Below are 15,680 nucleotides of genomic sequence, written 5' to 3'. Positions count from 1 at the left end.
TGTATTTGTTTGGTCTCCTGGATCAGAATAGAAAAAACTAGCTAGTCCAATGCCAGAGACCTTGACATGCCAAGTTGTTTAAACTCTGTGTTTTACATTGGGGTTGAGCAGGGGCAGTATGACCAGGCTGCAGGAACAATGTCACATAAAGATATGCAGTATAAAAAACTCTTTCAGCATCCTAACAACGTACCTGCACTTTCACAAACGTTGCTTTTTTGTAATTGTGGGCTATTATTTGGTTGCTTGAATCTGTTTAAAATATAATTTCATTACTCCCTCCCGATAGATAATTTTTCCTGACATTGATTTTGGGCTGGCAAAAGTAAACCAGTTACTGAGATCTCTGCCAATATATGCATTGCAGTGAAAATATTTGCCCCTGTCAGATTTTAGGAATTTTTCATATTTTTGGCATTTAATGTAATTAGATCTTCAACCAAAACAAAATATTACAATAAAGGGAAGCGGCATAGACAAACAACATCACTTTTTATTTAATATAGTTTTTCAAGAATGCAAAACCCAATGTAAGAGAAACTGAATTGCCATACAATATACAGCTCCGGAAAAAATTAAGACACCACTGCGCCTTTTTCTTTTCTTTCCAAAAAAGTTGAAAATGAATGTTTTGGGTGAGGAACAGAAGCATTACATTTGCAGTTGTCTCTTAATTTTAACCCTTCTGTTCCTCACTTAAAACCTTCCTTTTCAACTTTTTTGGAAGGGAAAGTAAAAGGTACAGTGGTCTCTTAATTTTTTAAGAGGGCAGAGTGTTGCCAGCAGCGTACATACTATTGCACAAGTGCGCAACAGAGAGACAACAACAAGCCAGTGACTCTTCCCCCGAAAGGCATTGGAGGGAGGGCATCCCAGTTGCGACGAGAGCCCACCTGGCAAGACAGCAAAGGCTACACCTAATTATAAATCGTGCTGTAGAGATTCGTTTTTAGTAGACACTTGAAAGTTTGCACTGAGTTTGCATTTCTAACCTTAATTGGCAGATCATTCCACAGTAGTGGAGCTCTATGAGAAAAAGCCCTGCCGCCAGCTGTTTGTTTAGAAATTCTAGGTACAATTAAAATGCCTGCATCTTGCGATCGTAGGTTACGTGTAGGTATGTATGGCTGGATCATTTCAGCAAGGTAAGTAGGAGCAAGTCCATGTATTGATTTATAGGTTAAGAGTAAAACCTTAAAATCAGCCCTAACACTAACAGGCAGCCAGTGTAAGGACGCCAGGACAGGAATAATGTGTTCCAATTGTTTTGTTCTAGTTAGGATTCTAGCAGCCGTGTGCAGCATTAATTAAAGTTTATTTATTAGTTTGTCTGGATAACCAGAGAGAAGAGCATTTCAGTTATCTAGTCTAGAAGTAGCGAAAGCATGGATACATTTTTCTGCATCAGTTTTTGATAGAAAGTTTTTAATTTTTGCAATGTTTCGAAGATGAAAATAAGCAAATCTTGAGACATACACTCGCCTAAAGGATTATTAGGAACACCATACTAATACTGTGTTTGACCCCCTTTCGCCTTCATAACTGCCTTATTTCTACGTGGCATTGATTCAACAAGGTGCTGAAAGCATTCTTTAGAAATGTTGGCCCATATCGATAGGATAGCATCTTGCAGTTGATGGAGATTTGTGTGATGCCCATCCAGGGCATGAAGCTCCCGTTCCACCACATCCCAAATATGCTCTATTGGGTTGAGATCTGGTGACTGTGGGGGCCATTTCAGTACAGTGAACTCATTGTCATGTTCAAGAAACCAATTTGAAATTATTCGAGCTTTGTGACATGGTGCATTATCCTGCTGGAAGTAGCCATCAGAGGATGGGTATATGGTGGTCATAAAGGGTTGGACATGGTCAGAAACAATGCTCAGGTAGGCCGTGGCATTTAAACGATGCCCAATTGGCACTAAGGGGCCTAAAGTGTGCCAAGAAAACATCCCCCACACCATTCCACCACCACCACCAACCTGCACAGTGGTAACAAGGCATGATGGATCCATGTTCTCATTCTGTTTACGCCAAATTCTGACTCTACCATCTGAATGTCTCAACAGAAATCGAGACTCATCAGACCAGACAACATTCTTCCAGTCTTCAACTGTCCAATTTGGGTGCAAATAGTAGCCTCTTTTTCCTATTTGTAGTGGAGATGAGTGGTACCCGGTGAGGTCTTCTGCTGTTGTAGCCCATCCCCCTCAAGGTTGTGCGTGTTGTGTCTTCACAAATGCTTTGCTGCATACCTTGGTTGTTCTTCTATCAGCTTGAATCAGTCGTCCCATTCTCCTCTGACCTCTAGCATCAACAAGGCATTTCGCCCACAGGACTGCCGCATACTGGATGTTTTTCCCTTTTCACACCATTCTTTGTAAACCCTAGAAATGGTTCTGCGTGAAAATCCCAGTAACTGAGCAGATTGTGAAATACTCAGACCGACCTGTCTGGCACCAACAACCATGCCACGCTCAAAATTGCTTAAATCACCTTTCTTTCCCATTCTGACATTCAGTTTGGAGTTCAGGAGATTGTCTTGACCAGGACCACACCCCTAAATGCATTGAAGCAACTGCCATTTGATTGGTTGATTAGATAATTGCATTCATGAGAAATTGAACAGGTGTTCCTAATAATCCTTTAGGTGAGTGTATTTTATATGTTCTTCAAAGGAGAGGTCAGGGTCAAGGGTAAAGCCTAGGTTTTTTACAGTTTTTTGGGATACGACCATGCAGCCATCGAGGTTCACAGTGAGATCTGCTAACAACGCTCTTTTTTTCTTGGGTCCTAAAACGAGCATTTCTGTTTTCCTTGAGTTTAAGAGCAAGAAATTCTCTGTCATCCACTTCCTAATATCTGAAACGCATGCTTCCAAAGTAGCTAATTTAGGGGCTTTTCCATGCTTCATTGAAATATATAACTGTGTGTCATCAACGTAACAGTGAAAGTTTACATTGTGATTTCAGATTACATCGCCCAGAGGGAGCATATATAGTGAGAACAATAATGGGCCCAGAACCGAGCCTTGAGGAACACCAAAGCATACCTTTGACTTGTCAGAGGATATGCCATCCACACTAACAAACTGATATCTTTCAGATAAATAAGATTTAAACCAGGCTAGTACATGTCCATGTAGCCCAATATGTTTCCAGTCTCTCTAAGAGAAGGGAGTGATCAATAGTGTCAAAAGCAGCACTAAGATCAAGAAGCAACAGGACGGATGCGGAACCTTTGTCCGAGGCCATTAGAAGGTCATTTGTTACCTTCACAAGTGCAGTCTCAGTACTATGATGGGATCTGAAACCGGACTGGAGTATTTTATGAATGTTATTTGTCTTTAGGATGGCATTCAGTTGTTGGGAAACACATTTTTCTAAGATTTTTGAGAGGAACGGGAGGTTCGATATTGGCCTATAATTGTTTAATTTGTCGGGATCCATATTAGATTTTTTTTTAGAAGAGGCTTAATTTCCTTTATTTTTAGTGAGTTTGGTACACATCCGGAGGAAAGGGAGCAATTTATTATGTTCAGCATTGGCTGACCTAGCACAGGAAATAGCTCCTTGTTGGAATCGGGTCTAGCTGAGAGTTTGTGGGTTTAGAACTCATTACAAATTTAGTAAATGTGTCAAGCGAAACGGTATCCAAAAATTCAAGTGTCCACATTGACACCTGGTCAGGGAGGTTCAGGAAATTTTAAGGACAACTGAGATTTTGAGGACCATAACTATTTAAGGAGGAGTCAGTTATTTGTTTTCTAAGGGTGATGATCTTTTCATCAAAGTAGTTCATGTATTCATTACAACTAAAGTGAAGACCCACTTCACTTGCTAAGCTTTGCTTTTTTGTTAACTTTGCAACTGTATCAAAGAGAAATTTTGGATTGTTTTTGTTCACCTCAATCAGGTTGGAGAAATAAGCTGATCGAGCAGACGGGAGTTATTTTCGGTATTGTAGTGTACTGTCTATCCAGGCTAGTCTAAATACTTCCAACTTGGTGGAGCGCCACTTTCGCTCCAATTTCCTGGAGGCTTGCTTAAGTGAAGAGAGGGGCGGAGCTGTCAACTGATCACCACCTGGTGGTGAGTTGGATCCGATGGCGGGGGAGGAAGCTGGACAGACTCGGCAGGCCCAAGCGTACTGTAAGGGTCTGCTGGGAACGTCTGGCCGAGTCTCCTGTCAGAGAGATGTTTAACTCCCACCTCCAGCAGAGCTTCGACTGGATCCCGAGGGAGGCTGGAGATATTGAGTCCGAGTAGACCATGTTCTCCACCGCCATTGTCGAAGCGGCCGCTCGGAGCTGTGGCCGTAAGGTCTCCGGTGCCTGTTGAGGCGGCACTGGACCAGCTCTATACCCTCTACGGGGTGTTGGAGGGTTCATGGGAGTTTGCCCAACCAATCCACATGTATTTTGTGGATTTGGAGAAGGCATTCGACTGTGTCCCTTGCGGCGTCCTGTGGAGAGTGCTTCGGGAATATGGGGTCCTGGGTCCTTTGCTAAGGGCTGTCAGGTCCCTGTACTACCGAAGCAGGAGCTTGGTCCGCATTACCGGCAGTAAGTCAGACTTGTTCCCAGTGCATGTTGGACTCCGGCAGGGCTGCCCTTTGTCGCCGGTTCTGTCCATAATTTTTATGGACAGAATTTCTAGGCGCAGCCAGGGGCCAGAGGGTGTCAGGTTTGGGGACCACACGATTTCGTCTCTGCTCTTTGCGGATGATGTTGTGGGGATGAGAATCAGTACCTCCAAATCTAGGGGTCTTGTTCACAAGTGAGGGAAGGATGGAACGGGAGATTGACAGACAGATTGGTGCAGCTTCTGCAGTAATGCGGTCGATGTATCGGTCTGTCATGGTGAAGAAAGAGCGAAAGGCGAAGCTCTCGATTTACCGATCAATCTACATTCCTACTCTCACCTATGGTCATGAGCTTTGGGTCATGACCGAAAGGACAAGATTCCGGATACAGGCGGCCGAAATTAGCTTTCTCCGCAGGGTGGCTGGGCGATCCTCTAGGGTGAGAAGCTCGGTCACCTGGGAGGAGCTCAGAGTAGAGCCGCTGCTCCTCCACGTTGAGAGGGGTCAGCTGAGGTGGCTTGGGCATCTTTTTCGGATACCTCCGGAACACCTTCCTGGGAGACCCCGGGGAAGACCTAGGACACGCCGGAGGGACTATGTCTCCCGGCTGGCCTGGGAACGCCTCTGTGTCCCCCCCGGAAGAGCTAGAGGAAGTGTCTAGGCAGAGGGATGTCTGGGCATCTCTGTTTAGACTGCTGCCCCCGCGACCTGGCCCCGGATAAGCGGAAGATGATGATGATGACTTGCTTAAGTGCTCTAGTATTGTCTGTGTACCAGGGAGCAAGTTTCTTGTTGCATATTTCTTAAGTTTTTAGCGGTGCAACTGTGTCTAATGTATTTCGCAGTGTTGAGTTTAGATCCTCGATTTGATCATTTACAGATTTATTTACTCTGTCGTTAATGAGCGAACTTGTAAGAATATTAAGGAATTTATTTGTAGTCCGAGAATTTATAGTATGGCTTTTGAAACAAATTGTTTGCGGAGCAAGTGGATTTCTTGTTTTAACGGTAAATGTAATAAGACAGTGATCCGATAATCCAGGATTTTGGGGGGAAATTATTAGATCTACAATATCTATTTCTCGTGACAGGACTAAATCTAAGGTGTGATTGTGGTAATGTGTTGTACCTGACATGTTGGTTGAAACCCATTGAGTCAATTATGGCTTCAAAGGCTTTTTGAAGAGGATCATTGGACTTTTCCATATGAGTATTGAAATCGCCAAAAATTTGAATACTATCTGCCATGACTACAAGGTTAGACAAGAATTCTGGAAACTCATTGAGGAACATTGTGTATGGCCCGGGGGGCCTATAAATAGTAGCTATGTAAAACAATTTATCGGCCTGATTAACTTTCATTAGTAAAACTTCAAAAGAATGGAACTCAGTGATATGTTTTAGAGTACATTTATTTTTACGGTCATAAATATTAGCGACACCCCCTCCTTTTCGGGATGCACGAGGGATATGATCACTATTATAACCAAGAGGAGAGGCCTCATTTAAGGCAGTGAATTCATTAGGCTTTAGCCACGTTTCACATAAACCAATAACATCTAGTTTATGGTCAGAAATTAATTCATTTACGGCAACTGCCTTTGGAGCAAGGGATCTAACATTTAGGAGTCCCATTTTGAGATGCGAGGTGATAGTCATTTTTATTTTTATTTGTGACAGAGGCGGAGGAAGGCTTTATCTTCATAAGGTTGTTTTTGTTAGCACTACCTTGTTTAACTTTTCTCAGCCTGGAACGAGTCACAGTGGCAATAGGTAAAGCTGTACTAACTACTCTGGCTACGCTATCGACAGACTCCACTATGCTAGCAGGCTGGCTAACAGCCTGCGGCCTGACCTGCACCCTGTCTCATGTTAAGGCTATAGGAGTGAGACTCCTGTCAATGTTCCTAGATAAAAAAAGAGCACCACTCCAGCTAGGATGTAGTCCGTCGCTCCTCAGCAGATCAGGCCTGGCCCTATTTCTGGGAGAGTCCCAAAAAAAAGCCAGTTATCTACAAACTCTACCTCCTACGACGGGCAGAACTCAGTTTTCAGCCAGCGATTGAGTTGCCCAAGTCTGCTGTAGAGCTCGTCACCACCCCTAGCTGGGAGGGGGCCAGAGACAATTACTCGATAACGACCCATCTTTCTAGCTAGTTTACACGCTGATGCTATGTTCTGCTTTGTAACTTCTGACTGTTTCATCCTAACGTCGTTGGTGCCAACGTGAATAACAATATCTCTGTACTCTCTATACTTGCCAGTTTTAGACTTCGCTAGCACCAACCCCAGATTTGCTCTGCCCCCCTGTAAACAGTGTACGATCGCCGGCTGATTCTTTAGTCTAATACTGCGGGTAATGGAATCGCCAATGACTAAAGTTTTCCGTTTTTCAAGGCCACCGGTAGAAAATGCCTGCCGATCGTTCCCCTCCAAAGACGGCTTGGGCCTAGACTCGACTAATGATACTTAGCCTCGGGTGTTTAGGGGTGAGTAGTTCCGTTAATTATGTCCAAAAAGAGTCCCGGTGTAGTAAAGTTGGGTAAGAGGTCAACAGATAAAAATATTGCGTTGGTAAAACTCTTAAAATAGAATTTTATATAGAGTCAATTTGAAAAAAAGTTTGGCGGGTAGCCAGGTAGGTAACAGCAGGCAGCGTACAGCACGTCAACAATCCACAATCTCAACAATGCCACAATGCCAATGTTTACCTTACTAAATCGCACATTCTGCGATATGACTATGCGTACATCACAATGTCGATGCTGAAACTATATATCGTGCAGCCCTACTTCATTGAAAATATTGGAATGGTCGAAGTTCAATAATTTTTTTCTCCAATGCTCATCTTCTTGACCCATAAGCACTCCTTGCTTAAACAGGAAATATTGTCCCACATGCTGAAACAACTATCAGTATAATGTTGCAAAGTTTATTTAGTTAAAGGTGGACAGCAATGTTTACATTAACTAACAAAGTTTGACCCAAATGTCCCTGATCAAAAGTTTGCATACCCTTGTTTGGCCTTGTTACAGACACACAAGGTGACGCACACAGGGGAAAATGGCAATTAACAGTGAAATCCCCACACCTGTGGGGATTTAAATTGCAATAAGTGTCTGTGTATAAATAGTAAATGAGTTTGTTAGCTCTCACATGGATGCACTGAGCAGGCTAGATACTGAGCCATGTAGAGCAGAAAAGAACTGTCAAAAGACCTGCGTAACAAGGCCATGGAACTTCATAAAGATGGAAAAGGATATAAAAGGATATCCAAAGCCTTGCAAATGGCAGTCAGTACTGTTCAATCACTTATTAAGAAGTGAAAACTTTGGGGATCTCTTGATACCAAGTCAAGTCAAGATCAGGTAGACCAAGAAAGATTTCAGACAAAACTGCCAGAAGAATTGTTCAGGATACAAAGAAAAACCCACAGGTAACCTCAGGAGAAATACAAGCTGCTCTGGAAAACCAGAAAAGGAATCAGGCAAGCCTACTTCAGTCGGCCCGCAATTAAAATGAATAAACATTGTTGCCCTTACAGGATTCGAGGGCAACAGGTCTCCCACATGAGAGGCACTGTCTTTAACCACTGTACCACAGCACTGTTAATTTGGCCATTGGCTAGACACCGTTAAGCATTGTGTTAAACTGACTAACGTTTCTTATTAAGTTTACCTCCACCACAAATTACGTCTATGAACTGTATGGCTTTTGCCACTGGCTGTTTTAACAGTTTATTAGCCAGTGAGTCTTACTAGTATCTACTAACTTACTACTTGGAATAGTCATACGAATTGAGCAATTGCTAGCAAGACTGAGGATGAACTTTTTCCTGACAAAGCTATTTCATTTCTCGTCAAGTGAAAAAACGAGAGAATCGTGGAAATCCCAACTCTTTTCTGCCCAAGGGGTTTTGATATTTTACTGCCCAAGGGGCCTATTTTATTAACCCCAAAAAGCATGCACAGATGCGTACCTTTGAAAATCCACCAGAAACAGTTGCAATATAACCGTAAACCGTTTACTTTAGGCTTACTATAATGTGGCTACTGAATGTATGTAGCCAGCTAAATTTTGGTCTATCCTGACCCAAAAAGCATGCACGGATGTGTACTTCAAAAATCCCCCAGAAATAGTTGCAAAATAACCGTAAACAGTTTTATTTGACGCTTACTGTAATGTAGATACTGAAGGTTATAGCCAGCAAAGTTTTTGTCTATTCGGAAACAAATCCAAATGCATACGTTGTTTTGACTGTAGAGATTAGATCACAGAACCTATAGCTTGCAGGTCTGCTTCTCTAACCACTACACTATTTAACAAGGTAAGTCAGTCACTCACTCACTCAGTAAGAGACATTCGTTCTTCTTTGCTGGCTCCGCTTACGCGGTCTGGTAAAGACGGTGTGGTTGTTTCAAGGAGCACAATAAGACGATACTTGAACAAAAATGAGCTGCATGGTCAAGTTGCCAGAAAGAAGCCTTTACTGCGCCAATGCCACAAAAAAGCCTGATTACAATATGCCCAACAACACCTTGACACATGCCTCACATCATTTGGCACACTAATTTGGAGTGACAAGACTACAATAGAGCTTTATGGTCACAACCATAAGCGATATGTTTGGAGAGGGGTCAACAAGGCCTACAGTGAACAGAATACCATCCCCACTGTGAAGCAAGGTGGTGGCTCATTGATGTTTTGGGGGTGTGTGAGCTCTAAAGGCATGGGGAATCTTGTGAAAATTGGTGGCAATATGAATGCAGCATGTTATCAGAAAATACTGGCAGGCAATTTGCATTCTTCTGCACGAAAGCTGCGCATGGAATGCCCTTGGACTTTCCAGCATGACAATGACCCTAAGCACAAGGCCATGTTGACCCTCCAGTGGTTACAACAGAAAAAGGTGAAGGTTCTGGAGTGGCCATCAGTCTACTGACCTTAATATCATCAAGGCACTCTGGGGAGATCTCAAACATGCTGTTCATGCAAGATGACCCAGAGGCATTTTTCCAAGACGAATGGGCTTCTATACCACCTGTAAGAATTCAGGGCCTATAAACAATAACAAAAGACTACACACTGTCATTGATGCTAAAGGGGGCAATACACAGTATTAAGAACTAAGAGTATGCAGACCTTTGAACAGGGGTCAGAACATTTCTTTCTTTGTTACCATGTTTTGTTTTATGATTGTGCCATTCTGTTATGACCTACTGTTAAATGTCAGTGTGTTGAATCCCATAAGAAATAAAAGACACGTTTTGCCTGCTCACTCATGTTTTCTTAACAAATGGTACATGTATTACCAATTCTCCAAGGGTATGCAAACTTTTGAGCTCAACCCTATATTGCAATTACTGAATCCTAAATATCAGCGTTAATGGCACTTTAATGTCAAATCTGTTTCAAAACTATGATTTGCCTCTTTGAATTGTCGTCGTTCCAACCAAATCTTAATCGAGTATTGTAAAGATGCATTAGGTAAAATGCTCAGTCAGCATGCTTCTTAAAACTAACTTAAAAAAATATATTTATAATATATAACATTGCAATCCATTGATAGTATGTGAGGGGTACTGTGAACTTTGATGCAGTGTTCAGCAACTGACAATTCATTTGCTCTCTGTCTTTTACCCTGTGTGGGATGGGTGTGTGTGTGTGTGATAGGAATGCATACAGGAAGTTGTTGACCCTGCTGGGAGATGACGGTCAGGCGGAGATTAGCAGTTTGGAGGAGGACTGACCCCTGACTCTGAGAGCAAGTCATCTCATGACTATGCCGCAGACCCCAATCACCTGGGTTTCAAATCCATGCATATGTACATAATGTATAGACATTGTTCAATGTATACAATATCAAGTTTCCATCTTTGTAGAAAACGCATGAAAATAATATAGAAAAAAGTTAAATATTAAAGGTGTAATGATGTGTTGTCTCTTCTTTTTGCAGGCATGGAATAAGAGTAGAGTTTGTCAAGGACATACACTGCATGAAAAAGTATTTGCCCCTTCTTGATTTCCTGTATTATTACATACGTTAAACTGAAATGGTTTCAGAGCTTCATACAAAATGCTATATAAAGGACCAGAGTAAACTAAATTCAGTGATAATTGTATATTTTTTAAGAAGAAAAGTTACCACCACAAACTGGCCCTGTGTGAAATGATTGCTGCCTCTTTTCCTCAGTCAAACCATCAAACAAATTTAACTGATCAGTAGATTCACTTAGAGCAGACACTGCCAGCCCTGTTCACTCAAGAAATTAATTGTATAGAACCTTACCATTAATGTGAACTAAGCTACAAGGTCTCAACTAGCAGTACAACAATACTATAATTCCTGAAGAAATTAGAAAAATATTATTACAAGGCTGCAGCAATGACTCATCCAAAGAACTCAAAAATCCCTGGGGGAACTAGGAAGGTCTCTATACTCAGCTAAGGAACGTTCAAGATTCGAAAATAAGGGACTGCACAAAAATTGAATTCATGGTAGAATTGCAAAACCCCTCGTAGCTAACAAAAACATTAGTGCACATCTCACATTGCAAAAAATACACTGATGACCCCCAAGCTGGGGTAATGTTCTGTGAACTTTTCGTAAGACAGGTCCAGTAATGTCTGACGTACAGCAAACAGCATTTCACAATAAGAATGTGATGGTGTGAGGACTTGGCATCATTGAAGGAACTGCTCTTTACCAGAAAATTCTGAAAGCACATGTCTGGTCACCATTCCTTGATCTGAAGCTGAAGCATAATTGGGTTATGCAGTAGGATGTCCTACTGCAAAAGAGACAATATAAAGGTTTTGAAGTGGCATAGTCAAAGTCTTGACTTGAACGCCATTGAGATGCTGTAGCAGGAACTTAAATGAGCAGTTCATGCTTGAAAACCCCCCAATTTTGCTGGATTGTATACAACAATTATAGGAAGCATTTGGCTGCTGTTATTGCTGGTAAAGATGGCGCAAGCAGTTAAGTTCAAGGAGGCTATCACTTTCATTCAGGGTCAGTTGTTGTTGGATAACTGTTCTCTTTAAATAGTTATCACACTGATTAGTTTACTTGTTTTCTCCACCATTGTGAAAAATATGCAATAATAGAGGAAATCTGGAAGGGGGCAGATATATTTTCACGACACTATATAAATACAAACCCGATTCCAAAACATTTTGGACACTGTACAATTGTGAATAAAAACAGAATGCAATGATGTGGAAGTTTCAAATTTCAATATTTTATTCAGAATACAAACCAGATGACGTTTAAACTGAGAAAATGTATCAATTTAAGGGAAAAATAAGTTGATTTTAAATTTCATGGCATCAACACATCTCAAAAAAGTTGTGACAAGGTCATGTTTACCACTGTGTGGCACCCCCTCTTCTTTTTATAACAGACTGCAAACGTCTGGGGACTGAGGAGACAAGTTGCTCAAGTTTATGAATAGGAATTTTGTCCCATTCTTGTCTAATACAGCCTTTTAGTTGCTCAACTGTCTTAGGTCTTCTTTGGCGCACCTTCCTCTTTAGGATGCGCCAAATGTTTTCTATGGGTGAAAGATCTGGACTGTAGGCTGGCCATTTCAGTACCCGGATCCTTCTTCTATGCAGCCATGACATTGCAATTGATGCAGTATGTGGTCTGGCATTGAAAATGCAAGGTCTTCCCTGAAAGAGACGACGTCTGGATGGGAGCATATGTTGTTCTAGAACTTGGATATAACTGTCAGCATTGATGGTGCCTTTCCAGATGTGTAGGCTGCCCATGCCACACGCACTCATGCAACCCCATACCATCAGAGATGCAGGCTTCTGAACTGAGCACTGATAACAACTTGGGTTGTCCTTGTCCTCTTTAGTCCGGATGACATGGCGTCCCAGTTTTCCAAAATGAACTTCAAATTTGGATTTGTCTGACCACAGAACACTTTTCCACTTTGCCACAGTCCATTTTAAATGATCCTTGGCCCAGAGAAAACGCCTGCGCTTCTGTATCCTGTTTAGATACGGCTTCTTTTTTGACCTATAGAGTTTTAGCCAGCAACGGCGAATGGCATGGTGGATTGTGTTCACCGACAATGTTTTCTGGAAGTATTCCTGAGCCCATGTTGTGATTTCCATTACAGTATCATTCCTGTATGTGATGCAGTGCTGTCTGAGGGCCCGAAGATCACGGGCATCCAGTATGGTTTTCGGGCCTTGACCCTTACGCACAGAGATTGTTCCAGATTCTCTGAATCTTTGGATGATATAATGCACTGTAGATGATGATAACTTCAAACTCTTTGCAATTTTTCTCTGAGAAACTCCACTATCTTTCGCCGCAGCATTGGGGGAATTGGTGATCTTCTGCCCATCTTGACTTCTGAGAGACACTGCCACTCTGAGAGGCTCTTTTTATAGCCAATCATGTTGCCAATTGACATAATAGGTAGCAAATTGGTCCTCCAGCTGTTCCTTATCTGTACATTTAACTTTTCCCGGCCTGTCCCAACTTTTTTGGAATGTGTAGCTCTCATGAAATCCAAAATGAGCCAATATTTGGCATGACATTACAAAATGTCTCACTTTCAACATTCAATATGTTATCTATATTCTATTGTGAATTAAATATACGTTTATGAGGTTTGTAAATTATTCCATTATTTTTTTACCCAACTTTTTTGGAATTGGGTTTGTAGATATATATTCACTTTCTCCACAATATGTTGAGTTATAGACTTTTAAAATAAACCATTTTGCCATAAATCTACATTAAAATTTCTAAAACACTTTTGTGCCAATTTATCGAAAATAAAAACTTAAATAGCTCAGATCTAATCCATTTGTGTTGGCCCAACTTTACAGGCAGAACCACACATCCTTTCCTGATACTGCATCCCCTCATTTATACACCCAGATTGTCTGAAAGATTACTTCTACTCCTCTCATTTTGTCTTTTCCTTCCCAATCTCCACACAATCAGGCTTTATTTTGGCACTTCTCGTATCGCATCTCACTTCTGTCGTTTTCGAAATCATTGCTCATTTGTTTGTTTCATCACAATATATTAAGTTCCATCATTGTGAAACTTTGTTTTGGATGAAGAACTTTCTAAATCGATATTGGAGCTTTATTATTACCGTACCAGTTTATGTTACAGAATGACTTCCGTTTATTTGTAACATTATTAGGGGAAAAAGCATTGTACAGGGGTAACATGGGGCTTAGAATGGCGGATCTTAAACATGTTGCATATTGGAACCCCTTTTGCAGCAAATTCTTCAGGGGCCACCACTCAGAGTGTAACTTGCATCAGATAACAGTTTTACTTGGACTTCCACTGAAGAAACCAAGTCTTAGGCACTCCAAATTAACACTTTAAATGACAACTTCATTTTTTCCTTTTGTTTTCACGCAAATTTTGCCATGTAGTAGACAGAAAACAGCAGGTTTAAATTTTCGTCTGAAATGAATTAATGTTTACATTTTTGGGATGTTGGAAGGACTTGAAAAGAGGGTTAAAAATTCATCTCTTTCATAGGATGAGTCTGTTCTACCAAGGCTACAAGGGATACAAATTGTATTGAATGCACAGCTGAAATGTCCACTCGGTTTTAGCTCATGTCCCTGTGAGACCTATTGCACCTGTTTTATTGTTTTTTTCAAATAAACTTTTTTGCCATTGTTAATAGAAATAGCTCTAAACCTGATAATTTGGTAAACATGAGTTTAATCATCTGGTAAACTCGTGTACTCATAATGACTCCCAGTCTTGACTTGAATGGGACACATCCATTCTATAGATTCTGTGTCTGCATCAAGGTCACCGTCACCAGTGGGTGATCCCTGGCTGTGACCCCACTCTCTTAAGATGTCTCAGGGTGATTTGGGAATTGCAAAAACACATTTCCACCCAACACATATGTGTGTGGAAAATATAGAAACGTATTCAACATTTGGTTGTACATTTAACATTTGCAAATACTTAGGGCTACTTACAGTAATTAGAGCATACATTTTAATACTTTTTGTACCAGACCCCCAGGGGAATCAAACCCACAAACCTGGGTTTGCAAGTGCCATGCTCTTACCAGCTGAGCTGAGTGGTCCTGAACTTACACTGTATTTTTTGTATGAAACAGTTGAGGCTATTAAATGAGGCTGTTATTTTCATATTTTATATTAAGTCAGTGCCTCGATACTGTAGCCCATTATCAGTGCATGTACACTGATGAGCCAAAACATGACCACCTGCCCAATACACGGTTGGTCTTCCGTGTGCCGGCATAATAGCACCAACCCACTGAACTCTAAAGACCCTGAAAGTGTCCGGTGGTATCTGGTACCAAGACATTAGTAGCAAATCCTTCAAGTCCTGTAAGTTGCGAGGTGGAGCCGCTTTGGATCGGCTTTATTTGTCCAGCACATCCCACAGATGCTTAATCGGATTGAGATCTGGGGAATTTGGAGGCCAGGGCGCCACCTTGAACTCTTCATCATGTTCCTCAAATAATTTCCGAACAATGTTTTCAGTGTGGCAAGGCACATTATCTTGCTGAAAGAGGCCACTGCCATCAGGAAATACCATTGCCATTAAGGGGTGTACCTGGTCTGCAATGATGGCACAAGTCAACTTGACATCCACATGAATGACCAGATCCAGGGGTTCCCAGCAACATTGCCCAGAGCATCACACTCCCTCCAAAGGCTTCTCGACTTCCAACAATGCATCCTGGTGCCATCATTTCCCCAGGTTAATGGCACACATGTACACGGCCGTCCACTTGTTGTAAAAGAAAACGGGACTCACCAGACTAGGCGACCTTATTCCACTGCTCCAAGGTCCAGTTCTGATCACTTGTGTGCCCTTTTTAGGCACTTACAGTAGGGAGAACAAGTATTTGATACATTGCCGATTTTGCAGGTTTTCATACCTACAAAGCATGTAGAGGTCTGTAATTTTTATTATAGGTACACTTCAACTGTGAGAGACGGAATCTAAAACAAAAATCCAGAATATCCCATTGTATGATTTTTAAATAATTAATTTAATAATGACATAAGTATTTGATCACCTACCAACCAGTAAGAATTTCGGCTCTC

General features: G+C 41.5%; 1 protein-coding gene across 2 annotated transcripts in view; it reads left to right on the top strand.

Annotated features, from left to right (window-relative positions):
• The window catches only part of mms22l (MMS22-like, DNA repair protein), a 56,808-nt gene extending 45,001 nt beyond the window's left edge, over positions 1–11,807 (top strand). The window contains exons 25-26 of one of the 2 annotated variants that reach the window (XR_827468.3): positions 10,260–10,411; positions 10,543–11,807. Coding sequence is in view for 1 of the 2 variants with exons in the window: in XM_010865566.3 (XP_010863868.1) it covers positions 10,260–10,335 (76 nt within the window). In the remaining variant the exon portion in view is untranslated. Of the gene's footprint in view, positions 1–10,259 lie in introns of both variants that reach the window. The other variant, XM_010865566.3, reaches the window with a different exon arrangement.
• The last annotated feature ends 3,873 nt before the right edge of the window (positions 11,808–15,680 follow it).

This window comes from Esox lucius, chromosome 20 (genome assembly GCF_011004845.1).
Source record: "Esox lucius isolate fEsoLuc1 chromosome 20, fEsoLuc1.pri, whole genome shotgun sequence".
NCBI classification, from domain to species: Eukaryota; Metazoa; Chordata; class Actinopteri; order Esociformes; family Esocidae; genus Esox; species Esox lucius.
This window is presented reverse-complemented; position numbering and strand designations above follow the sequence as displayed.